Consider the following 26,091-nt stretch of genomic DNA (forward strand, 5'->3'; position numbering starts at 1 on the left):
AATATTTTTGATAGAAAATTAAATGACCAAAAATTGACAGAAATGAAATCACAATCATTCCTTTTAATGAGCTTTATCTTTTCCATAAAGGTTTCATCAAACTAGTATTCTAAATGTGTAAGGGTGATGTTTTATATTCAGAAATATTTTTAGATCGTAAAATTTCCGACAGCTGCCAGTATGTAAGCATGATTCATGCACACACTGTGCACCATGCCAACCTAAGCCATGCAGGTATTACAGCTTGATCCAGTTCTAAACTGAATTCTTGACCCAATCCAGGGATGCCCCCATTTCCTGTGTCAGAAAGTTTGCAGTGAGTTGTTGCAGCCTTCTCTTCTTGAAATGGTGGATATACTTCACGTCCAGGACTGAGACAGGACTGAGGGAGGCTACATTTTTATCAGGAGAATTTATTTTTTCACACTAGAATTTCTGCATAGTCTGCAAAGTTCTAAACAATGGTGAACCTGCATAGACACAATCTAATGGTTCACCAATTTGTTTGTAGCCATGGGCCTTGAAGAATTCCACTGCTTTGAATGCACTTTCAACTCTAATGGGTCTACACATTCTGAACCTAAGCTCTGTCTCTATTGCATTCAGCAACGAACCTCCATAGCCACATCTCTGACCAAAAAAAAGAAACTTCAATTCAGTTATAATAATTAATAAATATCAGGCTATAGACCTTATTCCAAAATGGCTACTACTTTAATATTCTTTTGTTTGTATTCAAATTAGCCCTTCTTACCTTGTTCCTCAGCTCAAAAATCAATTATTTTACCTTGAGCAAGGCAAGAGGGGCTAATTGAATGCAAACAAAAGAAAATTAAAATAAGAGCCATTTTGGGATAAGGGTTATAAGCAAATAGTGACGTGACTGTACATCTCAGTTTTAACATAACAATCTACATGACCTGACCCATAATATTTTGAGCAAAACAACAGCACTGCTAGTGTCAGGAAAAAAAATCATACACAAATCTTGTCATTCAAGACAGCCTGCACCTATGATTGTCATGTGATTTCATGCTTTAAGATCCTACATGTTATGTGTCACACACAAAAAGTTGTAAGTTTGATTTACACAAAACAATTTGTAGGTTTGTCATCAGCAAGTTGCATACAACAAAGTCGTCCCACCTATATTTGCCTCAGTAGTTCTTTAATGCAGGTTAATGATCTTACCTGAAAGTCACCTTTGACAAACAGAAAATTGATCCAGTGGTAGTACTCTCTATTAATTTGATCCTGAACATCACTCCTGGCTAGTTTGGCACAAATTACACACACAACTGGATCTAGAAAAAGAAACAAAAACTCTCACTCAACTAAGCTTCATACTCCTTGCACAAGCATAGCATGGAAAACCTTGCCTTTCTCCGCTGCAATTTCCCCAAACATGATCAAATTGTCATCAGGTGGCTCCATTGATTCACCACAAGTGTCTCTGGCAACCTGACGAAACTTCCGTCTGTTTTGAGTTGTGCTTTGCACCTGATACACATGCAAGCCACCCTCAAGCCAATCACTGATAAGGAAAAAAGAAAATTAACTCCCAATGGCTCCCAAAAAATGTACCCCTAGCAAGACATATGATAGCAACATCGATTCCAATGAAATATGCATCAAGTGTTTAGTTTATTGACCCTATCATCATCCCCTTCCCCTCCAAGTACCTCATCAGACAAGGTCAAGATCCAGTAAAGAGAACATGTTTGGACATCATTATTGAACAAAACGAGGCACCCTGAGGACCCACAAGGAGACCCCAAGAGGACACCCTAGTGGGAAAGAGGGTGAATACAGAAGGGCTATCTCTAAAACAGGGAACGGGGAATGGAGGAATGGGGAATAAGGAATGGAGAATGGGGAACGGGGAACGGGGAACGGGGAATCTCTAAAAGGGGGAATCTCTAAAATAGGGAATCTCTAAAAGGGGGAATCTCTAAAAGGGGGAATCTCTAAAATAGGGAATCTCTAAAAGGGGGAATCTCTAAAATAGGGAATCTCTAAAAGGGGGAATCTCTAAAATAGGGAATCTCTAAATGGGGGAATCTCTAAAAGGGGGAATCTCTAAAATAGGGAATCTCTAAAAGGGGGAATCTCTAAACGGGAGAATCTATCAACAAACTGGATAAATCTAAGAACGTTTTAGAAGTAGAATTTTTCCTAAGAGACATTTACAGCATTTGCCAACAACCAATAATATTATTGACAGTTGTTGTCATAATTACTAGATATATAAGATAAAAATAAATTCTTGTGGTCGCTTGCCGCAATATCTTCGGTAGGGGTGGTCTTAAAAAATTATGCCAATCGATACCAAGGGCCACATACAGCAAGAGAAATCGAATTTTCTACAGCATCTAACGGCAAAACGGTAAAGATAAAAGCGCAATTGAATCTCTGAATAAGCCGTAGACTCAAAATGACTGGAACTGGAACAGGGCCTGGCATCTGTAACACGCGTCGACCATCATTAACTGGACTAGACAGACGTCTTTACGCTTGCTTAAAGCTTATCTAGTGATCAGTTCAAAAATGTGAAATTTGCGTTGTTTGTGTTGCGATTGATCCATCAGCCCTAATGGCCTTACAACGATGTCTAATAAAAAAGCCCTAACCAATTTCCTTTTATGCCTTTCGAAAGTTGCAACAAACGCCCTCAATGTTTTTCAAGAAAAAAAAAAGGTTTCACTGGTCAAGGAAAAAATTCACCTTATCTATGATGTTATCACTCAGGTACCAGACATGCTTATCTCCCTGGGATAAAGACATGTCTGACGTAGGCCGGAAGCCACCCAAATTGCAAATGCTAAATATGTTTTCGTTGTGTCTGGCTGGTTACGTTTCATGGCGTAATTAACAAGACTAGTAATGAGAATATAAGGTTTAATAGCGTCTGCTTTTTTATGCCAAAAAGACAAATTCTCTTAAAGTAGTACCAAATGGCAGGAAATGGCTGCAAGAACGTGTTAAGATAAGACATGTCATCCCGACCTTCGGTCGACCTTTTTTCAAGTCGGTGGCTTCAGGTCAACATGGATAACAATTTCAAGTTTCCATTGGCGTTTGCCAGCAAAAGAAAAAAGCTTGAGGCGTTTGATGGGCTCCCAAAATTTAGCTGGGACGAGATTACGAGCCAGGAAGTAATTGGTCAAGGCTCATTTGGCGCGGTGTTTATTACCCAGTATCAGACAACAAAAAAGCCTGCCGAAACAGTGGTTGTAAAAAAGCTTTAGAGATTTAAGAGATTCCCCCTTTTAGAGATTCCCTATTTTAGAGATTCCCTATTTTAGAGATTCCCTATTTTAGAGATTCCCTATTTTAGAGATTCCCCCTTTTAGAGATTCCCTATTTTAGAGATTCCCTATTTTAGAGATTCCCCCTTTTAGAGATTCCCTATTTTAGAGATTCCCCCTTTTAGAGATTCCCTATTTTAGAGATTCCCCCTTTTAGAGATTCCCTATTTTAGAGATTCCCCGTTCCCCGTTCCCCATTCCCCATTCCTCCATTCCCCGTTCCCTATTTTAGAGATAGCCAATACAGAAGCTTCAAGAAAAGAGGAAACGGGTTTCATTATGTCACTCAATACCTCGATCATAGGGGTCCTACCTGGGCCTAAAAATAATATTAATATATTCCTGAGGAAAAGGACAGTTTTTGACAGTTTCAAACTGTTGAAAGTAATTTGGCAATTACTTTGATTCTGCTTTACTTTGCTTTATGATTGGTTAGCAAAACTCACACTATTTTCTCAACCAATAAAACAATCGTTACTTGCTAGTTTGCATTTGGGTTGATAAAGGCCTCTTTGGCACTAATTATATATATGCTTAATACATTTTCTGACTTCAACTCTATTCAAGCTTGCTGTTTGTTAGTATAAACCTTGACACCTTTAATGTAGATGTGTTTTTGACTCAATCAAGATCCTTCATTCATTCATGAACTGAAGTTTAGCGGATCAAATATCACAATTTATGTTCAAAGCAAAACGAATCTGCAGCGAAAAACTTTCCCATGTGCTGCCTATAGTTCAGATGCTTTCATACCTCATGCCAAGTCAACGCTTTTCTCTCCTACAGGTACAATTAGCGTTCAATCAAACTTACTTTCCTCCCCCAGGTCCCTCCTCCATGTTTATTTTTGCTGCTAGTGCCTAGACCTCTCCTCAGTCGTTTCCAATCGCGCGTAATTTGCTACAATGATTTTAATTAAAGGAGGGGGGGGGGGGGGGGGTGGAGAGGATAGCGATGATTTTTGTACCAGGAAAGCAAAACGCACGCTCTACGCATGTTGGTACACGGTTTTTCTCGAAAGCCGAAGAAATAAAGTAATTAAGGTAAAGGAAAAATTAGGTGCTCTTTGCTGAGAAACTGAGCGATTATTTTTATGCCAGGAAAGCAAAACGCACGCTCCACGCACAGGCGGCCCAAACTCAAGCTGTGAGTTGCGGTGATCATCTTGCGTAATAACCGTCACGGCGCAAATTTAAGAGTTTGTATGGGAATATTTACGATCAGGTTTATGAGGTAAAAATTTCGAAAATTTCTCAATAAAAATTACATACCTTGTGTATATGGTGTACTGTTTGTTGTTTCCCTGTCTCCTTTTGCTGATTTGAGGTCATTTTAGCGAGTTTTCGTTTCCCGGGTTTGTCTAGAAAACTCAGACCTCAGACCTCAGACCTAGAAAACTCAGACCCCCCAATTCTGGAAAACTCAGACCTACAAAACTCAGACCCCCTTCAAACTAGAAATCTCAGAAGAAAAAGAGGTTGGAAATTGGAATACATTTTCATTGCGGTGAAATATTATACGCTATATTTGTACAGTGTCTGCCTTTTATTATTTTACAACTAATTGCAAGATAACGGGAAAGATAACAACAATGTTTCCTGTTTCGTCTCATGACACGAATTTGCTCTTTATGAGAATGAATCGACTGATTGGCATTTGTAAATTTCTAAAATAATAAAATATTTTATATTTAAAAGAATCACGGCTCGTGTCAAATTGTCTACAGTGACAATCGCCTCACTTGACAAGATCTCCCGAACCGACGACTGAGATCGGGGTACGAGATTAGACAGGGTCCCAAAGGGGGGGTCCCTGGAGCCCTGGAGCCCTGAAATTTCTGCTGTGGAGCCCGGAGCCCTATCATTTTACTGACTGGAGCCCTGATTCTTTTTTGGCTGTGAGGCCCGGAGCCCAAAGACATTTTGCGCGGAGCCCGGAGCCCAGCATTTTCAAGTTTGATCATTCGAATTCCCCGGATTGCATTGATTCTTAATCACTGCCTCTTTGTGTTTGTTTGTGCGTATTAACGGGCATAAAGAAACAGAATCTGAAGAGAGGACAGTACGTAATGCAAGTATACGCGGTTATCTCAGTTTACAACGATATGCAACAACCTATTTAGGGATTTAATGAAAACTAAAAGTTATAATTGTAGTGAGCGCGATGAAAACAACTTTATAGTAACCAGACGTTCCTTTAGCAGTTTGCTCGCAGGTATCAGTTACAACAAATTAAAAAAAAAACTTGACAGATCATTTTGAAGATACAAATAATAATTGATGAAGATTAAAAGAGAAAAGAAGAAAAGGAGATCTTAAGGCAGAGCGTTAACAAACCACGAACATGGAAAAGGTTCATTGACGATGTTTTTTGCTTCTGGGATACAAACAAAGAAGAAATAGAACATTTCATTGAGCAAGCAAATTCGTACCACCCTACCATAAAGATTACCGCTTAAGTCTCACAATTAGAAACAACATTCTTGGATACAACAGTCTATAAGGGAGAGAGATTCGAGAAAGAATTGATTCTCGACGTGCACACACATTACAAACCTACTGCAACATTTCAGTACACAAACTACAACACCAAGTGTCAAAAAAGGCTTCGTTAAAGGAGAAGCCCTTAGGCTTCTGAGGGCAAACTCTTCTAACGTAGTGTTTGAGAAAAACGTTAAAAACTTTAAAACACGCCTAGCATCGAGAGGTTATCCTAGTAACCTAGTGGACAAAATCCTCTCCGAAGTTAACTTCGCAGAAAGAAAGAACGCTCTTACACAAAAACAGAAAGCGCACAAGAAAATTCTACCCTTCATGACACAATTTCAACCGTCACTGTCATGTTTGAAAAATATTCTAATGGACAAATGGCATTTAATACAAAACCAGCCGCTACTAAGAGAGACACACAAGGAACCTCCCTTGATCTCTTATAGAAAAGGGAAGACATGCTTGTTAAAGCAAAACTATAAAGGCTTTTATCAACACAATGGGCACACAACGGGAGTCGTGCAGGTCTGTCAACCCCATTTAAACAAGTTTAATATTTAATCCACTTTTAAATAATAAGAAATAATATAACTGGCTGCTTGGATTTAAAAAATTGATCGGAATTGCTGACTTTTTTATTTGCGTATTTGATTTAGCGTTAAAAATAGAATTTTTACACATCAAGATTGTAGACCAGAGTGGAGCCCGGAGCCCTAAAGCAGATAATGTGGAGCCCTAGAGCCCTGAAATTTTCGCCTCGGAGCCCTGGAGCCCTGCACTTTAAAGGCCGGAGCCCTGGAGCCCTAAACCCCTTTGGGACCCTGATTAGAAAACTCAGACCCCCCAATTCTGGAAAACTCAGACCTAGAAAACTCAGACCCCCCAATTCTGGAAAACTCAGACCCCCTTCAAAACTCAGAAAAATAAATAAACGTGAAGAGAGAATAAAGCAAAAACAGAAACATGAAACCACCAAACCGCGCCAAAATGTTATGTGCTGTTCATGTCGCGTGACCGTCACACAACGCCGCTCAAGCCACAGCCGACATGACAGTGTAAAATGATTTTTTAACACATGTCGATTACAAACACTTAACATCGATTTTTTTGTTAGCACCAAACTGACGCAATTTTAGTCCTTGAGATGTTTAGGGGTATCATGATTTGGATTTTGCTCTATTCTCTCTTCGAATAAAAAGCCAAGACGACAGGAACAGAGTGTTGTTATCTTTCGCGTTATCTTGCAATAATAAAAGGCAGACACTGTATAGCGTATAAAAAAAATGAATTCCATTTTCCAACCACGTTTATTTCTTTTTCCGAGTTTTGTTGTTTGAAGGGGGTCTGAGTTTTCCAGAATTGGGGGGTCTGAGTTTTCTAGGTCTGAGTTTTCCAGAATTGGGGGGTCTGAGTTTTCTTGTCAAGTTAGGCGATTGTCACTGTAGACAATTTGACACGAGCCGTGATTTTTTAAGTATAAAATATTTTATTGTTTTAGAAATTTACAAATGCCAATCAGTCGATTTATTCTCATAAAGAGCAAATCCGTGTCATGAGACGAAACGTACAGGAAACATTGTTGTTATCTTTCCCGTTATCTTGCAATTATTTGTAAAATAATAAAAGGCAGACACTGTACAAATATAGCGTATAATATTTCACCGTAATGAAAATGTATTCCAAGTTCCAACCTTTTTTTCTTCTGAGATTTCTACATGCAGTTTGAAGGGGGTCTGAGTTTTGTAGGTCTGAGTTTTCCAGAATTGGGGGGTCTGAGTTTCCTAGGTCTGAGGTCTGAGGTCTGAGTTTTCTAGGTCTGAGTTTTCTAGACACCCATGAGAAGGGCAAGGCATCACAGTCCGTTTCGGAGCGCCCCTTCCGAGAAGCGAAAAATCCCACCTCAAAATGATCGAGCAGCCACAAATCCAACGCAGAATCCCAGCAAAAATGTCCCAGTTTCATTTGAGATAAATAGCAACACAATCCAGGCCCTGCAGCCGACGCCAAGCGGCAGTTTAGTTTCAATAATCCCAGATCTCAACAGTGTAAATGCCAGTGTACACATTCACCACGACACACGACCGTTGAAAACACAATTTTTGTTTTGAACCCCGGGTGCCCTCGGGTCAAATTGACAGGAGACCATTGTCTCAATCACTCATTCAGCTGATTCAAATTCGCACCTGTCGATTAGACCATTGTCTCAATCAATCATTCAACTGATTCAAATTCGTGCCTGTCGATTGCCCCACGTCTCCCAGCTTCCCTCTTCTCATCTTCTCCACTCCCTTATTTTTTTGTCCAATGACATCACGTAAGGATCATGACTTTCACTAAGAGATGTTTTCTTGAAGTGGATGCTCTTCTTTTACCAATGCCTTAAGCCCTGAGTAGGTTGTGGGTGATGGTTATCCAAAATCTTAAAAATTACAAATGAAAAATTATGACCACCCCTCCCTCATTTTAATTATGGGAACAATGGCGCATTTGGGTTTAACACGAAATTCATCATTGATTTCCAGGGGTAGAGGAGGGTCCTTCTAGTTCTGTCCAAGATTGCAGGTCATTCCTAATTTCTATAGTTACAGACACACTAAGAGCCATGGAGACAAGTGGCATGGCTGCTTCTACAGCTGTTTTCAGCATAATTTACAAACCTTCCAAGTGTTTTCCATTTCCCCTTGGAATAAATAAATGAAATATTTTATTTCTGCAGTCTTGGAAAAATGCTTTTCAACCAATAAGAATGGGTGTTTTCTGCCGTTAGGCCTCATCTTATGGACACCTTTTTTTTTCGGGGGGGGGGGGGGGGGGAGGTGCCAATCCATATATTTTCTCTAAAATGCATGGTTAATATGGGCAATACAATGTCCAAACAATGCCTGAAGAGTCTGACCTTAATTTGTTGCAACCCATCCCTGTGATGCTATCATGTATTGTACACAAGCACATAAACAAAGAGTATTCACACTGGGAGCTCAGCTACAGTCATTGTTTATTTACTGTCCCTTACTTGCAATTTTATAGGTTTCACAGTCTCTATTCTCAAATTCTTCCAGAAGTGAACTCCTTCTCCAAAATGTATATTAACCTACTTTCTTTTAATGAAAGGTCACCATTTCTGCTCAAGTTATATCATAAACTAGTGCATGATTCCACAACATCTAAAACACTACAGAATCAGAACCTGTTAGCTTAATTTTAGACCTTATACCTTTTCTCCAAGACTAGTGCCATTAGCAACTCACAATAGCCATCCTTACTGGGCTACTTTTTTTTAACTATAGCAATTTATAGGCATCTGGTGATAACAGCTTTAACTGATAAATAAGCTCGTAAGTGACTAGTGTCTCACTATCATTACATAGCTTGTTCTATTTTAGATCAACAATGGGATGGCCACAGTTGTGATGCCATTTTCTACAAAAATTGCAGTCTCTTTTCAGTAATTACATGGAAACAACGCTTCTTGCAAGAACTTAATCAAAGGCTCCTGTGAGCCAACTCGTGAATGCAGATGACACATAGTAATTGCAATTTAGACGGCTACGGAAACTTCCTCAAAAGCTAAAAGAAATTATATCTTTGCCCGATTATGTAACGAAAAATGACCATTCTTGTACTATTAAAATGATTGTCAAATTATTCTGTACAGATTGAATAAGCCGATTATTCTGATGCGCCGATTGAAAAATATCACGTGTTTTTTTATTCAAAGTTTATAGGAGCACGCCATGTGCAGCTACGTCATGCAAATTCGTGTGATAGTCCGCGGCTACTGGATTTCGCGATCGGGCTAGTGGATTCTAACCATCACTTGCCCGATGGGCAAGTGAAGTTTTTTTGGGAATTAAAATTACAAAATTACTGTAGGGCAAGCCGATCTCACAAAGGGAAATATGTTCAACAAAGTATCGCATTACGATTCATGCCCGACATAAATGCGTGAAATTTTTCCTTTGGGGTTCAGTCCACGCAATCCTCAAGTAAAAATAATGAACTATGACAAGCTCTTGCTAAATAAGAATTATTTATCGACCGCGTCCTTTTGCTTTCCCATAAATTACCAGTTGTAAATTTCGAAAATGAAACATTTTTTCCCTTTGAAACCTCTATGGAAGCTGACAAGATCTTAAAAGTGTTCATTTCACCAGAAATTTGCATAATTTTGTTTACGACGTCAATGATGCGTGACATGGCACGTTCCGCTTTCGCGTGAAAACTGACAAATTAAATTATTTTTTAATTAAATTATTTTTAAATTAAATTATTTTTAATTCTTGAAAGAAACCGCACTTCGTAAAAAAAAACGAAAAAATCCTATAACTTTGCTCAGATTCAACGAAAAATCCCCATTCTTACACTAAAATGATTGTCAAATTATTCTCTACAGAATGAATGAGAGAATTCTGACGCGTCGTGAAACAAATTTTCACGTTTTTTTTTTTTTCACTAATTGAGTTTACGACCCCGGACTTTCTGAAAAACTGAAAAAACTTGAAACTTTGCTCAGATTGAACGAAAAATCGCCATTCTTGCACTAAATGATCGTCAAATTATTCTCTACATATTGAATAAGAATTTCCTGATGCACCATGAACAACAAATGTTCGCGTGTTTTTTTCCACTAATTGAATTTAAAACTCATTCACTGCGCACGCCCGAAAGTTAACGACAAAACCGACTGATCGACTGATCGACTGATCGACTGATCGACCAAGTCGAGAGTCAGCTATCGCTATAACTCGTTCATTGCGCATGCGCGCATTCACGAGTTAATAAAAAGGACTACTATCCCAGGTACTATTAACTACTACAAACACTAACACTTTTATGGTGCTGAGGTAAGGAAATCTTTTAGATACATTGAGCTACAATGTATTTATCTTAGATGACTAGAAGCTTGCTGCTTAACCCTTTCAGAGACAAATCTGTCACCATAAAAATTCTCCAATTGGCCTCCATAATCCTTTTAGTACTACTCTCTCTATGATCAACTTGTTTATTACCTTCATATAGAAACTTGACAGAGAAAATTGACGCTGAGTCAAAAACAGAGGTTGATCTCTGCCTACAATAATATTTAAATTTTGGGAATCTATAAAGAGAACCACAATGCAGGATTCAACAAAGTTAATTAAGTAAATGCAGTTGCAGTCGTCTTGTCTGTCAAAGTTAGTTGGAAGTATAAGGTGGTGGTGACTCCTTGGGAGTGTCCTTGACTGCATCCTCATAGTTTGGCAACAAGTTCTGAGTCTACAGAGAAAATAACAAAGTTTCATATCTCTGTAATATAGTATGCTACAGACCTTCAACAGAAAACCAGGCACATACCATTAACAACGCCAAAGATATTATTTACCCACACTCTAGCTTAAAATGACCCAAATATTACCATGAGAAAAGTATACCTCATTTTCATCAGAGTGAACATGAAACAGGAATGCATTGGTGGCCTGCTTGACACGGAAATGGACCAGAATCTTATAGCATGACCACACACAACCAATGAAATATGCCTGAAAAATAAATATCATGCTCAGTATGAAAATGTAAGCAGGCGAGGAAAAGCTCTTACTAACAGTCTAGATAGGTTTCTGTTCCAAGAATGAAAATCTTCAGTATATCAACTGAGGATGAGTTTTCTCCTGAGCTCTTAGTTTTGAAAATCACAAAATGGACTAAAACACCTTTTTCAACATTTCAAATCTGGGAGATTTTATCCATAACCAAACACTGCAGCCATCAACTTCTGTACACCAGTCGCATGCTCTAACTACTGACTACTGGGAGACGTACAGAAAGCTGGGCCATACATTAGCCCTAAAAGGATGCGTGCACACATTTCCTTAATGCTTAAGATTACACTTACTTTGATGGAGAGAATTGTAACAGACACCACCACAACAGTCATCATCAGAGTTCTCATGTCCATTTTGTCCACAGCTTCACCAAGAGGAAAGTTGGGCTATAAAATGGTTGAAAGATACCAGATACAGTACATTATGAAAAAAATGCAGTGACCACCATTTAGGGCAACACACTCTTATTACTAATTTTAAGCTGTTCAGCTGCAGTTAAGCAGTGCCATGCTAAGGAAAACATCAAAGTAGACACAACCAAAGAGTAAACAGTGCAAATTATTGTTTAAGCGTAGTCAAGAGGTTGTTAAAGAAGCATATAAAGACAACAGGATAAAGTAAAACAAGAAACATCTCAATAGCTTGGTTTACACATGTAATAAAAACCAAAGAAAACAGAAAGAAATGTGGATGAGTGACACAAATGTAAGCACAAAGATTATTATGCAAGTATGTGTATTTGATAGGGTTAGTTTGGAGGACAAAATTTTTGTTTGCTTTCCTGAGTCCCAGAAAAACAAGTTCTTCTCCATGCACTTACATTTTAAATGTTTACCAATACACATACTTTTGCTTGCATTTGCTTCAAGTGTAACCAAGTTTCACAACTCTTTTCGTGGCAACCATGCCTTTGTTTTACATATCTGAGATCTGAGACTGCAACTTATGCAAAATTTTTATTAGACCAAACATTAAGTCCCTTGTCCTGTTTACAGTGATGCAAATTTGATAAAATAAACTACTTAGCGCAACTTACATTGTTCTTGAGCATGAGCTTCAGCTCTGGAATATAACTGATGGCACCCACAGCACCCAACAGGTTCACACAGAAATCAAACACTTGTAAACAGAAGAATGGCAGGAGATAACTTGGCTGGCGCTGAAACATAATACCATGGCCACATAAAATAAGTTTAAATGGCAAAGGTTATGCACCTTATACCACCTTGAAAGACGTTTTACCCTTTTATTTCAATTTAAACTACAGATAACTACTGGAAACTACAATTTCAAGTTTCATAGTTATAAAGACACTCAAAATAATAATATTTTTACAATACTTGAAGAAGAGATAACATTTGTAAACCCCAATCACATTGCTTTTGGGACCAAAACTGTTTTATTTATCAAGCCGCTAATGACTGGCCAGGAACATCTTATTTGATGAAGTTAATTTATTTGACATTCTAGCTTTTAAAAGACATATTAGGCATGTTTCTTGAATTTTCCATTTTTTGCTCATTGTTTGAATAATGTTTTCAATTCTTAGCTTTCACTGTTTAGGCATTTCATTATATTGTAGTTTATCCCATGCAGGGCCCCTCTGAAAACCAAATTTGTGATATGGGCTCCCTGTTAAAATGTCTTTATTATTATTGTGTATGATAATTTAATCTATTGACACAATCAACTCCATTGGCCCTGCTCAGGAAAATTGTAGTACAGAAGTCAAGCTTGCTTGGCAAATAATAACAACTACCATCTTTAGGGTGCTTGTATGTACCATTTAAAGAACATCAAATGGCATTCACCATACTATTCCAAAGTATTTTTGAAATTGTGGCCATGTAGTTTTTCTGACAGTTGTTTTCAGTGTCTTGGTAGATGTGGTGCATCCACGTAGGTTTGATGTGCACTTTGCACATTAAATTACCAACAACATAAAATTATAGGGTTTTCACTCACCAAATACTCCCCTCCAAGTTACACCAAATAAAATACATGTAAAGTACAGAAATTAAACAACTCTGCCGTTGTTATTGTTGTTAATTTTTTCTTGGTGTTTTACATGTAGTTTATTGCAAGCACTGTGTTAGCTTACTATTAGGTTACAAGTGATTTAGTTTTTTCCAGAATCATTTCTTCAGACATCTCAGCATTTGATTCATAGTCTGAACACATTCCCTCATTGTCATCTCCAACACTGTCAATGCTCTTTTCAGTGAAGAGAACTTCCTCCTTGTCCTCCTCTTCTTGTAATCTCTAGCATTTGCCTTTTGAGGAGTTTCTTTCACAACGTTCTTGTTGTGAGTTTTAGATACTCCAGGAAAACATCTCCACATTTTCAAATCCAAAACACGCGAGGGAATCCACTAGACCAGACGAGCCACCCGCACTAAACAGTTGCCAGTCCATTTCTATCGCTATGAGATTTTGTACAGCGTGGTTTGTTTATGGCCAGTGGTATCATGGCTACTAGTAGGTACTTCATGTAATTATTACTTGAACAGAAGCCATTTCTTATCTGCTTGGTGACGAAGCAGAAAGTTTGCATGTGCCAGGTTTCTTAAGCTTTCAGAATGTGAAAAATACTGGTATCTTCTATGTTTAGGTTATATTTCGTCACAAACATTCAGTTACAGTTTTATTTTCCTGAAGATGAAACTTCTACTCGCCAAACCGGGCGAGTAACCTGCAAATTTCCACTCGCCTGATGGGCTTGACACTCGCATTGGCGAGTGGGTGAACGCTAATATCAAACCCTGAAATTATAGAAGATTTCCAACCAAACAGACTAATGTTATTTTAGTTACAGTAATTTATTTTAATGTTAAAATTTATTTTGATAATAAGCAATAAGCATTTGGTGGGTTGTTTGGTTTAGTAAGCCTCCAGTACATTTGTAGCAGATCACTTCCACAGTGAAGCCACAAAACACATTGACTCTGACTGAAATTAGACAAACAAGACAACTAAAGGACTTGCAGGGGGAAAACAACACCAATGGTGCAGTCCATGCAAATATTACATGGAAACTTACAGTAATAGCTCCATATATCAGCAAGATTGTGATGAGAAAGGAGCAAAATGCTATGGCCAGTGCAACTGAGTTGTCAGCTGAAATCACAAGAAAGCAAACATTTATTTATTAAATTTTCAAAGAGAGAAGTATTTATCATCAAGCAACAATTGAAAGCAGTGCACCACTAGCAACTACTTTTAATACTTACCTGACCTTGGTGTTGTTCCATAAGTTTCAAAATACCTCTCTTCATACAGTTCTGGATGCAGTAACATCTGAGTTAAAACTACCACACCAGCAATATGGATCAACTAGACAACAACACATGATAATTGTTAAAAACAAGTTATTATACTTTTATGTTCTAAATGACCAGAAAGATTGCCTACAATAGTGAGCATAAAATGACAAAAATGATCCACAGTTACAAGAAAGGCTCCCAGGTTTTTTAAGTTTTTGATCCCATTTAGGTACCAGAAATCCTTCACACCACTGTAAAGGGTAGCATACAATAATTTTTTGGCAAATACCCAAGTATGAGAGTCATGTTTAAATTATGTAACACGTAGATCCACTTAGCCTGAAACTGCCACACTCCTGTGCCATGTCTGCAGTTATAATATGGTGCCGCAAACATTGTTTTAAAAGTTGAACAGAGTCTATTAAATTACATGACACTGGAATAATGACAGTTGATTAATACATGGACACCACTCCTCTCCTGTGCCAAATATAATGCATAAATTTCTCTAATTACTGGATCCAAAAGGGTGTTTTACACACAGCGATTGTCAGCAAGATCCAGTTTAATTAATTTGGACAGGCAGTAGTATTGTTTTAAGGAACACTTTAGAGCAAGTTTCCACTGAAATTACCACTAATCAACAAAAAACAGACTTGAAGAAATACTTATCAGATGCAGTAAATTATCAGGAGTTTGAGTTACAGATCATCAGTCAACATTTAAAAAAATTACTGTTGGGTATAGAAAAAAAAAAATGTTTATAGGACGAAGAAAGAAGGGTAAACGAATTAACTCATGGCAAAATGCTGACATGAAAGAGAAAGACAATGTTTAATTCAGCTGAGTGCTTTGACTTTCCTCCCCAGATTAATCAAAAAACGAGATTTTGCTTATTGCTTGTTTTCAACGTTAAGCTTCTGAGTAAAAGCCAACAGTTTACTAACTTGAAAACAAACTAGCAAGTCTTAAAGGGGAAGTATCACGCAAATTTGCTGTCATTTCAAAACCCAGAAATGTTTCTCTGTCAGCAGAAACAAAGAAATAATTGTCAAGTTTCTTATAAATTATTACCCCAGTGGAATAAAACTGTTGATTATTGCCTCTGGTCAGAGACAGAGTTGGACGGTATGGATTAAAACTTGAAAATGCTAGGCTGATGTTTTTCAAGTTCTCGCATTTTTGCTTCCAAAATGAGCTAGAACAGATCAGGAGTTGTTCCTTTCAAGAATTGAGTTGATTTCTTTCCTCTCGTTTCTAGAATTATTTGGCAGCTGATTGAAAGTCTTATTTAATCATTTTTAACAAAAAGATACCGAAAACCCCATGATACTTCCTCGTTAAGTCTCAAGAATGGCGGTTGTGTAAAAACCAAAATACAACATTACTTCCGCAATCTACTGCCTACTGACGACTTTCACCTTCAAGCTTGCTTCTAATAAGCTTTGTTGAGTGCCAAAGGCACCCTTTTTTACTGACAATATAAATACAAGGCTTATTTCTTCTGAGGTTAAGTTAAATTCATTTACTATTTAAATCTTGTAGCCGACAAAAGTCCGGACGCCTGAACTGCCGCTTGAAAGAACCCCACGGCAATATACAACCATTAATTTTACGACGGACAAACGATAAAACATATAAACAGCAAATATTATGATATAAAACTCATCGACATAAGCTTAATCTCATCACACACAACAACACTGTTGCGTGGCGAAACATTCAACGAGCAAGGCAAGAAATGAAAAATATTCATCATTGGCTTAGCTTACCAGATGACAAAACCCAAGAACAATCGTGCCAAGCCGTACGTCCATACAACAACAGCAAGTCTTCATAACTGAACTGTCGCCATCTATATCGTCAGATATTCTTCTTGGCTTCATATTTCGCCAAGTACAATGCTCAAAGCACGGTGAACACCCTAAAAACACCAGTAATATTTATCGCAAGTCAATAATGTAGGTGAAATATGGCGAAACGAACAACAATGCGGTCGCTAGAGGATCATGGGAGTTATGACGTTATATTTATTTCAGGCGTCAGAGGGCGTCATGGGATTGTGTCAATCGGCCCAGTTTCCCACGTGTCGGCCGCAAATACAACATGGAGGAAAGACCATTTTCGGTCGCGTTCTTGTTTGGCATCATTTGGGTAATTTTGGCTTTTCTAGGTGGCCTTGTAGTGCTTCCAGTGTGGAGTAACCTTAACATAGGGTTGTGCTGTTTGGCAGTATGTTTTTGTGTTGTGAACTACCTCAATGAATACCTTGGAAAGTTTCCACTTAGTTATAGGTAAGCAGAAGCCGAGTAATGACCTAATCTACATTCTAGAACAATTTGAGGCGCCTTTGATTATTTTTTATAGAAAAAGCACAATGTAAGTAATAAATATTATTATTATTTACAAACAGACTATAGAGGTTCATTGAATAGGTTGATTGCATGTGACCTCATGGCTGCCATGTTGGTGGAATGGAACAATAAGGGGGTGTTTACATGATACCGGCTCGACTTTCATTCCGGTACGAGTTCACTCCAGTTCCCTCTTGTGGCTCTGTATTCGTTTACATGATACCAGCACAAAATCTCATACCAGAGCGAGTCATACCGGTGCGAGTTCATCCCGGTAACTGTACTGGAGCAAGATTTTCATTCCGGTACGAAAACCCATTTCGATGTCATGTAAATGCGGTACTGCTGTTCGCTCCAGCATGAAATCACTCTCCTGGGAGTCTGGAACGGGTAGCGCATGCGCATTATTCAACATCCAATCCAACATGGCATCAGCTGGGCGTCACAATCACGTTTGTCGACATCAAGTGTCCGTTCATGTAAACACAGTATGAAATCTCAATGCCATACCGGTATTAAACTCGCACCGGGGCAAGTTTTCACATGTAAACACCCCCTAAGATTTTTCTCCTCTGGGAGTTAACATCCATCTTTATGCAACATGGCAGCAATGCAATCCACCAGTTTATTTATTTATTTATTATTGTAATTATTATTATTATTATTTTTTTATTTTTTTCTATTATTTTTTTTATGCATCAAACTTTTCTTAGCAAATTTTCTGTGTGTTGGATATTTTAAAAATTAGAACTTTTAACTTGTAAATAGCTTGGAATATGTTAATAAAGATTATTATTATTAATATTATTATTAAAATTGAGTAAGTGGATAGAATTCTCATATATGATTCTTTCAGTTTCTGAAAACCCAGTTTCCTTTGGAGCCATCTTCTTCAAAGCTTAATTCAAGAACACTTTCCTTTTTTTATAGTAAATTTTCCCCTGATGGTGAAATCAATGCACGGCTTGGTTGGTCATTGTCTTATGCTCTGCCAGCTGTGGTTCAGATTGTGGCATGGTATTTTGTTGGAATGCCTCACTCCACATTTCATATCATAGCTCTGCTGACTTACATTGGTCATTTTGTAAAAAGAGTCCTGGAGGTTCTATTTCTTCACAAGTATTCAAAGAAAATGGGTTTTGTGCCAGCTGTAGAGGTAATTAACTATAAGTAAACTTCAATTTTTATTATTAGTGTGTTACAGTAGCATATCCCAACACAGAATAGTAACATTCGCCTTACAAAAAAGTACTTAGTCCCAGGTTCTGTTGCAGTAATTTATTGTGTTAGAATATTTTCAAGCACAAGTATAAATTCCTTGGCTTAAGTTTCCTTAATCCTCCATGGCCCAGTTGTTCAAAGCCCGATTAAGTTAATCCTAGATTAACTAGAACTTTGATTAGAGTTTAATTACTAATCAATAAAGATTCTCCAAAAGATTTTTGTCCCTCAGTTTTGACTTAGACTTTTCTTAACTTTTAGCTCGATATTAGCCTTTTAAACCATGTTAAACAAGCGAGATAAAAACTTCGACTAACTTTTAACCTTGGATTAGCGTAAATCGCCTTTCGAACAACTGGGCCCAGGTATTCAGTAGACTCAGTAATGTATGTTAGGTGGATGCTTGTTTGGACCACACAACCTAAATCAGATGAGATACAGTTAAAATGTACGGAGCCCAGAGCTGGGCAATATAATAATTTATTATTACAGTATTAAAGGGAGGTTAGTACCTGTGTGTGACTTACCAAACTTACAATGCTGTGTGCTCAGTGTCATAATCATTTGCAGTATTCATATTGATTTTGTTTTACCAGGTGTCCATGTTCTATATCCTTGGATCAGTTGTGCAACATTACTGGTGTAACATATATACTGATAAGAGTCTTGCTATTGAGCTGTCTTCCAATTACAAGGCATTTGTTATTGGCATTGTGTTGTATTTCACTGGGGAGCTAATCAATTTGTATCATCATTCTGTATTGGCTAATCTGCGACCTGCTGGTTCCTCGTCTAAATATTCCATTCCACAGGCTGGACTGTTTCGTTTTGCTGTGTGCCCACACTATTGTGGGTAAGTACTCATTTTCTACAGGGCATGTTTTCCTTGAATAAAAAAACCTTATGCTGAGTTCCTTGACCACCGTTACTAATCTTCCCAGGACACTGATGAAGCCATCTCCATAAGATGTTTGTTTTCCATCCCAGACCAGCCCAATATTTTAAGAAAGTGACAAATAATGTTTCTGATTCACTGCACGCTTCCTTTTCTTGGATGTTTCAAGTATACATGTATCCTTAAGTGAAGTGAAGCCTGAAATGAAGCCTAGCAAACTTCTTTTTCATATGTTTTTGTTAGCATTTTTGGCGTTAACTGTGCATAGACCAGTGTTAGAGCAACTGACCAATAGAAACATTTCTGTTAAGATATTTAACTGTAACATGAACATCAAAACAGAGGATTGTGCACGGTCACAGCCCTTCCAACATAAATTGAACTATAGTGACAAGGAGATCTAGATCATGTCTTCTGTGGTAGTGGTTCATTGCAATTTTTTTTTGTTTTAGTGAGTTGATAGCATGGTATGGAATGGCAGTAGCTTGTCGGCACTTGTGTGTTTACCTTGCCTGGCTAACTATGGTGAGCTACTTGGCAGGAAGAAGTCACCAGACACAGCTTTGGTACCAGAAAAAAATTGAGAACTTTCCCAAGGACAGGAGAAACTTGTTTCCTGGAATATACTGACAACGCTTATTTATTTATTTATAATTTGTTCTTTTAATATAATTACATACCAAACATATTAGTTTAATTTGATAATGAAATGATTCAAGATAAAGCGAGTGATCAGGAATAAATGAAAGATTTCACATGGCTTTCTTGAAATTGTAAAAATTTATACCTAGACGTTTTGTCCTGACTGAATGCTACACGGGAAGCCTGTTTGTATGCTAGCTTTGGTTAAGCATTCAGTCAGTGCAAGCAGAGTGTCTCTTGGCTGGATGGCTTTTACAATTCTGAAAAATGTTTGAGGTATTAGGAGTTGGTGTCATAGGAGTCTTCAACCTTGTAGCAGTAATTTATTGCACAAGAATGGAATATTTTTGAACAATACATTGTTTATACGTTGCATACATTTTTAGATACTTGTTAATAATAATTATTAGCATCAACTGAAAGAAGATTTTTGTTGTTACTCAAGCTGTTGATTTGTCAGGTCTAGTTTCTCTCAGTTTTGTTAATTAACAAATCGATTGCAGTTTTCTATGATCTATACTCTTATAGACCGTAAGATGACATCGTAAAATGTTAAAAACTCAAGTGGAACCACGAACCGCAGGCGAGTGGTTTCTTTGCCAAGTTTTGAACATTTTATGGTGTCATTTTATGGTCTATAAGAGTATAGACCATAGAAAACTGCCATTGATTTGTTTTTTACAAAAAAATGAAAAAAGTACGAACAGAATTAGCTTTATTTTCTGTTACCAAATAGGTAAATGTATGTATCTTTTTAAAAGAAGCTTACTTCCAAATTATTTTCGTGATATGTTTACTGTTGCAAGTCAAATACATTCTTATAAAACAAGAAATTCCAACCTTTTCTATATACCTTATTGTCGAACTAATCTTCGAAAATTCTCAATTCGGTTTCAAGGTCCTTCGTTTTTCAACTCGCTAAGTCGTGAAATTCAAAACAGTGAAACTATCAGTTTGTTTGGCAAAAGACTTAAAAAATTCCTTCTATCTAAGTTAAATTGACTCTTTGTTGAGCTACACACCTTTTCTTTACCTTTTCTTTCTTTTCTTCCTTTCCTTTTTTTTTTTTTTTCCTTTTCTTCTTTTAAAAAAAAAAATTTAATTGGAAATTTCAATCAGTACCCTTAACTTCTATGGTTTATCCAATAGTTCTAGGAAGCCTATAGTTAATAAGCCCCCGGCTTCTATATAGGCTTCCTAGCCTTTAACACATTTAATATTGTAAATAGTCAAGTATGAATATTGTAATAGTAAGAATATTGTGTGTCGTCTATAATGTATTTATGTTGTATTTTTTTTGTTAATGGCAAATAAATTGAATTGAATTGAATTGAATTGAATTGAAAATGCACGCGCATTACATCTGACATCATTTTTATTGTCTGTACTCTTGTAGACAATAGCTATGAGCCAATCAGCACACAGAGACAGTTATTATATAGGATTTAAATATGGAGTCAACTCTCCAACACACACGCACTGTCAGGATCGGCACCAAATGTCCATTTCTGGTGTGTGTTAGGAGAGAGAGTTGATACTGTATATTTTTGTTTTTTTCTGACGTTCATAACACAGTGAAAATACAAGCAGACATATCATTTCTTTGACAGTAAAGACAATAATAACACCAGTAATAACAATAATAAGTTTATTGAAGTCTCAATGTATTAAGCAGGACAATGAGCACTAATTGTAGACACTTTAAACAGGGGAAAGTAACGAAATGAATACAAATGGAAAATAAAAAAAAGTTAAATCCCAACTGGTAGGAGGATGACCAGTTAGTTATATAAAAGCATGGCCCAAGTTTGAACTCACAATAACTGTGAAACAAATCCCCACATCCCCCGCCCCATATGGTAACTGGTAATTCTCCAGTCCAGAAACTGTAAAAAGACTGACAGGAGTTAGGGATTGTTTGGGTAGATAAATGGACATCACGGCAACAAATAAGTGCGTTAACTTTTTCAGCATTTTCTCGGGGTAGCATAGCTCTTGTTAAATAGTTTTCAACAAAAAGAGTATTTCCCATACAAATGCACTAATTCATTGGGGCTTTTTTTATCTGTCTACCCAAACCAGAATCCCTCACATGATCCAGTATTCCCATAGTTTCTGGAGTGGGGAATTCTTGCAGTATTATCTTCAGTTCAAAACGATTTTCATTTAACAGTAGGTAAATATGTTGTCGTTGATAATTAAATATTTTAACATGACTAAAATGGAGAAAAATATACTGACCAAATTAATGGGCATGTCTGGGTCACCACATATATCCTTTGTGATTTGGTGGTGTCTTTAACTCATTTTGTTGCCTATGTGCATGCTTTCAATAAAGACACTAAAGGAACCCTTTCCCACATGACTGTTTAACAAAAAGAATACGGCTCCTAACAACAGCACTGTATATTGAGTGGAATTTTTTTAAAATTAATACATAGATAACCCATGGATTGCGACCAAGTTTATTTACTTAAACCAAGCAGTACTGGGCTATGATTGTATGACCTGAAACTCTATCAGAAGAACTTTCCCAGACATTACTAAATTGCAATAATGCCCAATTTCAGCAGCGTTCTGTTTTCCTCTTATTTAGTTCCTTGCTAAAATTGGTGCACATTTCCCACAGGAATAGTTTGTCAAGCGGAACAATAGATAAGGGAGTTAGTTTCTAAAGAAACTGTGGTCCTGTACCATATCAACTTAGTTGATAAAACCCAAGATTTGAAACAAAAATAGAGTAGTGAAAAATCACCATACACTGTATGGCCATTTATCATTTACACCCAGTGTACTTTGGCCTGCATAAATACCAGCTCAGATGTATGTAAAAACTCCTTTCAGTTGGCTTACTACAGTTTTTGTACCATGCAAGCTTTGATATGTGCATGCACTGCCCAAGGCACGCAAAAGCATCACGTGAGCGAGCTGAGGAAAACCTGTGAGCACAAAAACAAAATGGCAGAACTCAGAAAAATTCCCTGTGTTCCAGGTAAGTTACAGAGGTGTGCTTACAGTAGCTAGATTGTGTTTGGGCTTGAAAATTGAAAAAAAAAAAAACATGTCTAATGGTTGCTGGTTCTTAACAGCCTTAAAGCCTTTGCAGAGTTGTGATTTTGCATCAAATGCGTGAACACAAAGGCAGCATGCACTTACCAGTTGGAGAGCCCACGCGCTGCAATGCTGGTTTTCCTGGAAACAAGCATGACAATGGTTTTCTCACTAGAGGTCGCAGTAATTATTTTTTCTCGCTTGATTTCTCCAAACCTAGCCGTACAACCTACATTCAAATTTTTGCTGTTGACAGAAAACACTTAAAGGTAAAGTGAACATTTTTTTAAAGAAAATCCGTCAGAACATTTTTGAGGAATTTAGTCATTTGCCAAATTTCTACCCGACAGAATTTAGTACTTTTCCCTGTGAATACTTATTTTTGCCCACTTTCCAAATCCTGAAATTTTGCAGATGGGTCGTACGGCCAGATATAAAGCCAGAAAACTTTAAAAGGTGTACGTTCCAGGCCCCCACTAAGACTCATTATTTTGTATTTGACACTTTTTGAGCAAAATTTTCAAATTTAATTTCCAACTCAAAATTATCGCTATTGAATTTATTGTACTAGAAAATATCTCCAAGAAAACTCCCGTTACCGTTTTTCTTAAGTTTGATTTAAGGCCTTCTTTTTCTCAGGAAAACTGTAGTAAGCCACCTTAATCCAGCAATCTTGTTAATATGGCCTGTTTGTAGATGGATTAATGAGGTTCCATTGAAATTGAAAGAGAATACATAGGTGGACCAAGAATACGATGAACTCATCAGAACAGGCATCCTGTACTATTTCCTTCAAAAACCCAAACAAAACAAATATTATTCTCAACCACACTGATTCATGAGAATACAATTCTGTGTGGGCACATTAACTGTAAATATTTAAATCTTCTTTTTCTCAATTGCTCTTCAATAAGCAATGCCACTAGGAGCAGTGAAATTATCATTTTTGCACAAATATTTCCACTATTGTTTAACCCTTTACCCCCTAAGGCAAACAGCAATTTTTTTCCAAATCAGGAAATTCAGGCTCTATGATATGCCTGGGTATAATATACATTATTAAAAACTGGATCGTTGTATAATGCAATTCGAGCGATTTGATTGGCTTAGCAGCCATGGTATATGAGGCATTATACCATGCCCGAGAAACAGAGACCTCTTCTAATCGTTCTTAAGCGAAATCAGCAAAATCTAGCAATATTTCTTGATTGTTTTTAATAAAACAATTATTCCACTCACGCTTGTTGGATATGAGATGATTATAGCCAACTCGGCGCTATGCGCCTCGTTGGCTATCTATCATCTCATATCCAATGCGCGTTTGTGGAATAATTGTCAAATATATTCGAAAGCTACTGATCGGCCTATTTCAAAATTATGTAGGCTTTATGAAGAACATTGTGGTTTTGAGAGAAGTGAGTTCAAAATGAAAAACTCCAAGTTATAACATATCTAAAGTATTAGGTATAACCCTAAACTGTACCTTATTTTGTAGCTCTTGGTGCACTGATTGCCTTAGATAGAAGCAAGGTCACAATTTGTGACTTGAAATAACAGATCTTTACAAGACAATTTTGTTGGTAAAAATTCATCAAAAATTTATGACCTCGTGTGCATATTGGCCCTCTTAAGGCTTACACTGTAAAGAGTTTAAACACATGTAAATGTCATTGTGTGTTTACTGGCTGCTTCAAAAGGAGTTCTAAAAATTAATTTAGTACACAGTTGTAGTACCTGCACAGTAAACAAACAGGATATCACATTGCAAAGAAAAATAGTTTTGAAGAGTAAACTGGTGAAATATGACAATTTAAATCACAATGAATAATTATTGCAATATTATGTGTAACAAACACCAAAGAAAAACCTTATTTCAAAGAAATGAAATCTGTGTGAAATCTACACACTCAGAAAACTAACAAGGTACCTGGAGAATCATGTCCTAGAGTTAATTTCCTTGTCCAGTCTGTTTTATAAAGAAGTATTTTACTAATCATAGTGTCTGAATAAACGCTGGAAGAGAATAATATTATCCACACTGAGTTGCCAAAACACTGCATCACTTCATATATTACTATGCAAAGTCTTCACTCATGACAGAAATGTTTTCAGAAAGCACGACTGGAAATGAGACTTTGGCTTTACCATTATTTCAAAATGAAACAATAGATACTTAACAAGAATTCAATGGTTACACGAGCCGTCAAATAAATTACCAGACACTGCTTCAACTGACAAAATGGAATGCTTTCATCTAAGAAAGAAAACAGGCAAAAGGCCACACAGATGACAGCAACCATAGCTGAAAAAACAGTCATCCATAGCACATTGTCAGAGCAAATGACTAAAATACCTAAATAATAATTATTATGTGTGCTCCAACATAGTTTCATACAAAACACGACTCAAACTTTGCCTCAGAGATTTTGATTTCCCCCTGAACCCAAACAGAAATACATCATAAACCATGCAGTAAATGTATTCCTATGGCTTAGGATAAAGGTAAAGATCCTTTACCTAAGAGAAAGGTCCAATGTGGCAATGCCTGGCAAACTTTGTAGAAAAAATATTTCTAGATCTGGAAACAGATGTTGAACACTGTTCCAAATTGTACACCATTAAATGCTTATGATAATTAACTGTTAAGAGACCCAATTTTGTGGAGTTCTACCTCAAGAAAGCCCTGGCAGTAGACATACTAACTTGGTCCAAATAAAAATTTCTAGATATTCATTCCCTCCTAACACCTAGAATGTTCTGACAAAACACATTAAAAAATCTATACAATTCTATACAAAATTCTTAATATGTAATTGTTAATATTTACAGTACTGTCATAATATGACCTGTACATTACATTTTTTATTAGAGTTTCTTGAATTATTCCATCTAACCAAAAATAGCATATAAAGTAAAAATCCTCTGGGCTTCTGTATAAAACTAGGGCCGATGGAATCTGCAAAACAAGTAGATCAAAAACATTAGCCACAACAGTCTGATGCACTGTGAGCAACACTTTCTTTAGAATCTCAGGATTGTAATTATATTTAATAATAATAAAATTATTCCACAAGCGCACAATGAGTATGAGGTGATAGATAGCCAACAAGGCGAATAGGCTGTGCTGAGTTGGCTATAATCATCGCATATCCGACAAGCCTGAGAGGAAATATTTTATTAACAATAATCAGGAAATATTGCTAGATATTACTGATTTCCCATTGCAAGAACAACTTGAAGAAAATTATTTCTTGATTGTGTGCAACAGAAATATTCCTGTGGGCAA

General features: G+C 37.0%; 4 protein-coding genes and 1 long non-coding RNA gene across 7 annotated transcripts in view; 2 read left to right on the plus strand and 3 right to left on the minus strand.

Moving 5' to 3' along the window:
- Positions 1-43: 43 nt before the first annotated feature.
- LOC146452899 (uncharacterized) lies at positions 44-4,191 on the minus strand. The gene is made up of 4 exons (XM_085097626.1): positions 4,062-4,191; positions 1,380-1,534; positions 1,192-1,304; positions 44-630 (listed from the first exon to the last, which is right to left on the minus strand). Exons 1-4 carry the CDS (start codon positions 4,064-4,066, stop codon positions 427-429), a joined length of 477 nt encoding a protein of 158 aa, XP_084953752.1. The 5' UTR covers positions 4,067-4,191; the 3' UTR covers positions 44-426.
- On the plus strand, positions 1,552-4,049 carry LOC146452900 (uncharacterized). Its single transcript, XR_014859694.1, has 3 exons — positions 1,552-1,790; positions 3,547-3,885; positions 3,917-4,049. It is a non-coding gene; the product is annotated as an uncharacterized LOC146452900 (long non-coding RNA).
- A 4,584-nt stretch (positions 4,192-8,775) lies between the features above and the next one.
- LOC146452901 (lysosomal-associated transmembrane protein 4A-like) lies at positions 8,776-16,644 on the minus strand. Of its 2 annotated transcripts, XR_014859700.1 has the most exons (8): positions 16,415-16,644; positions 14,610-14,712; positions 14,420-14,496; positions 12,416-12,538; positions 11,670-11,765; positions 11,209-11,316; positions 10,587-11,053; positions 8,776-9,287 (listed from the first exon to the last, which is right to left on the minus strand). XR_014859700.1 is itself a non-coding variant. In XM_085097657.1 (7 exons), the coding sequence occupies exons 1-7, from the start codon at positions 16,526-16,528 to the stop codon at positions 10,973-10,975; spliced, it is 702 nt and encodes a 233-aa protein (XP_084953783.1). In that variant the 5' UTR covers positions 16,529-16,644; the 3' UTR covers positions 10,586-10,972. The 2 variants fall into 2 exon arrangements, 1 of the variants encoding a protein (XP_084953783.1); XM_085097657.1 differs by lacking the exon at positions 8,776-9,287 and having other exon boundaries at positions 10,586-11,053.
- Positions 16,615-20,480, plus strand: LOC146452902 (3-oxo-5-alpha-steroid 4-dehydrogenase 1-like). 2 transcript variants are annotated; one of them, XM_085097655.1, is made up of 4 exons: positions 16,615-16,796; positions 17,927-18,152; positions 18,814-19,070; positions 19,565-20,480. In XM_085097655.1, exons 1-4 carry the CDS (start codon positions 16,615-16,617, stop codon positions 19,740-19,742), a joined length of 843 nt encoding a protein of 280 aa, XP_084953781.1. In that variant the 3' UTR covers positions 19,743-20,480. The 2 variants fall into 2 exon arrangements, with proteins under 2 accessions (XP_084953781.1, XP_084953780.1); XM_085097654.1 differs by having other exon boundaries at positions 16,665-16,936.
- Positions 20,481-21,385: 905 nt separating this feature from the next.
- LOC146452903 (phosphatase and actin regulator 1-like) overlaps positions 21,386-26,091 on the minus strand; it is a 29,354-nt gene continuing 24,648 nt past the window's right edge. The window contains exon 13 of the mRNA XM_085097653.1: positions 21,386-25,761. Coding sequence (XP_084953779.1) covers positions 25,746-25,761 — 16 coding nt within the window. The 3' untranslated portion in view covers positions 21,386-25,745. The remainder of the gene's footprint in view (positions 25,762-26,091) is intronic.

The sequence above is a fragment of the Pavona decussata genome, unplaced genomic scaffold (genome assembly GCF_977016875.1).
Source record: "Pavona decussata unplaced genomic scaffold, jaPavDecu1.1 SCAFFOLD_366, whole genome shotgun sequence".
NCBI classification, from domain to species: Eukaryota; Metazoa; Cnidaria; class Anthozoa; order Scleractinia; family Agariciidae; genus Pavona; species Pavona decussata.

Excerpts from the sequence above, each read along its gene's own strand:
- LOC146452901 (XM_085097657.1), bottom strand. The coding sequence starts at position 16,528 with ATGAAGCCAAGAAGAATATCTGACGATATAGATGGCGACAGTTCAGTT. Across the intron at positions 14,713-16,414 it reads TTCTTGGGTTTTGTCATCTG|TTGATCCATATTGCTGGTGT; the intron begins GTAAGCTAAGCC and ends GTTGTTGTCTAG. Across the intron at positions 11,317-11,669 it reads TTACAATTCTCTCCATCAAA|GCATATTTCATTGGTTGTGT; the intron begins GTAAGTGTAATC and ends TTTATTTTTCAG.
- LOC146452899 (XM_085097626.1), bottom strand. Across the intron at positions 1,305-1,379 it reads GGAAATTGCAGCGGAGAAAG|ATCCAGTTGTGTGTGTAATT; the intron begins GCAAGGTTTTCC and ends TTCTTTTTCTAG. Across the intron at positions 631-1,191 it reads TTGTCAAAGGTGACTTTCAG|AGATGTGGCTATGGAGGTTC; the intron begins GTAAGATCATTA and ends TTTTTTGGTCAG.
- LOC146452902 (XM_085097654.1), top strand. The coding sequence starts at position 16,749 with ATGGAGGAAAGACCATTTTCGGTCGCGTTCTTGTTTGGCATCATTTGG. Across the intron at positions 16,937-17,926 it reads AAGTTTCCACTTAGTTATAG|TAAATTTTCCCCTGATGGTG; the intron begins GTAAGCAGAAGC and ends CTTTTTTTATAG. Across the intron at positions 19,071-19,564 it reads GTGTGCCCACACTATTGTGG|TGAGTTGATAGCATGGTATG; the intron begins GTAAGTACTCAT and ends TTTTTGTTTTAG.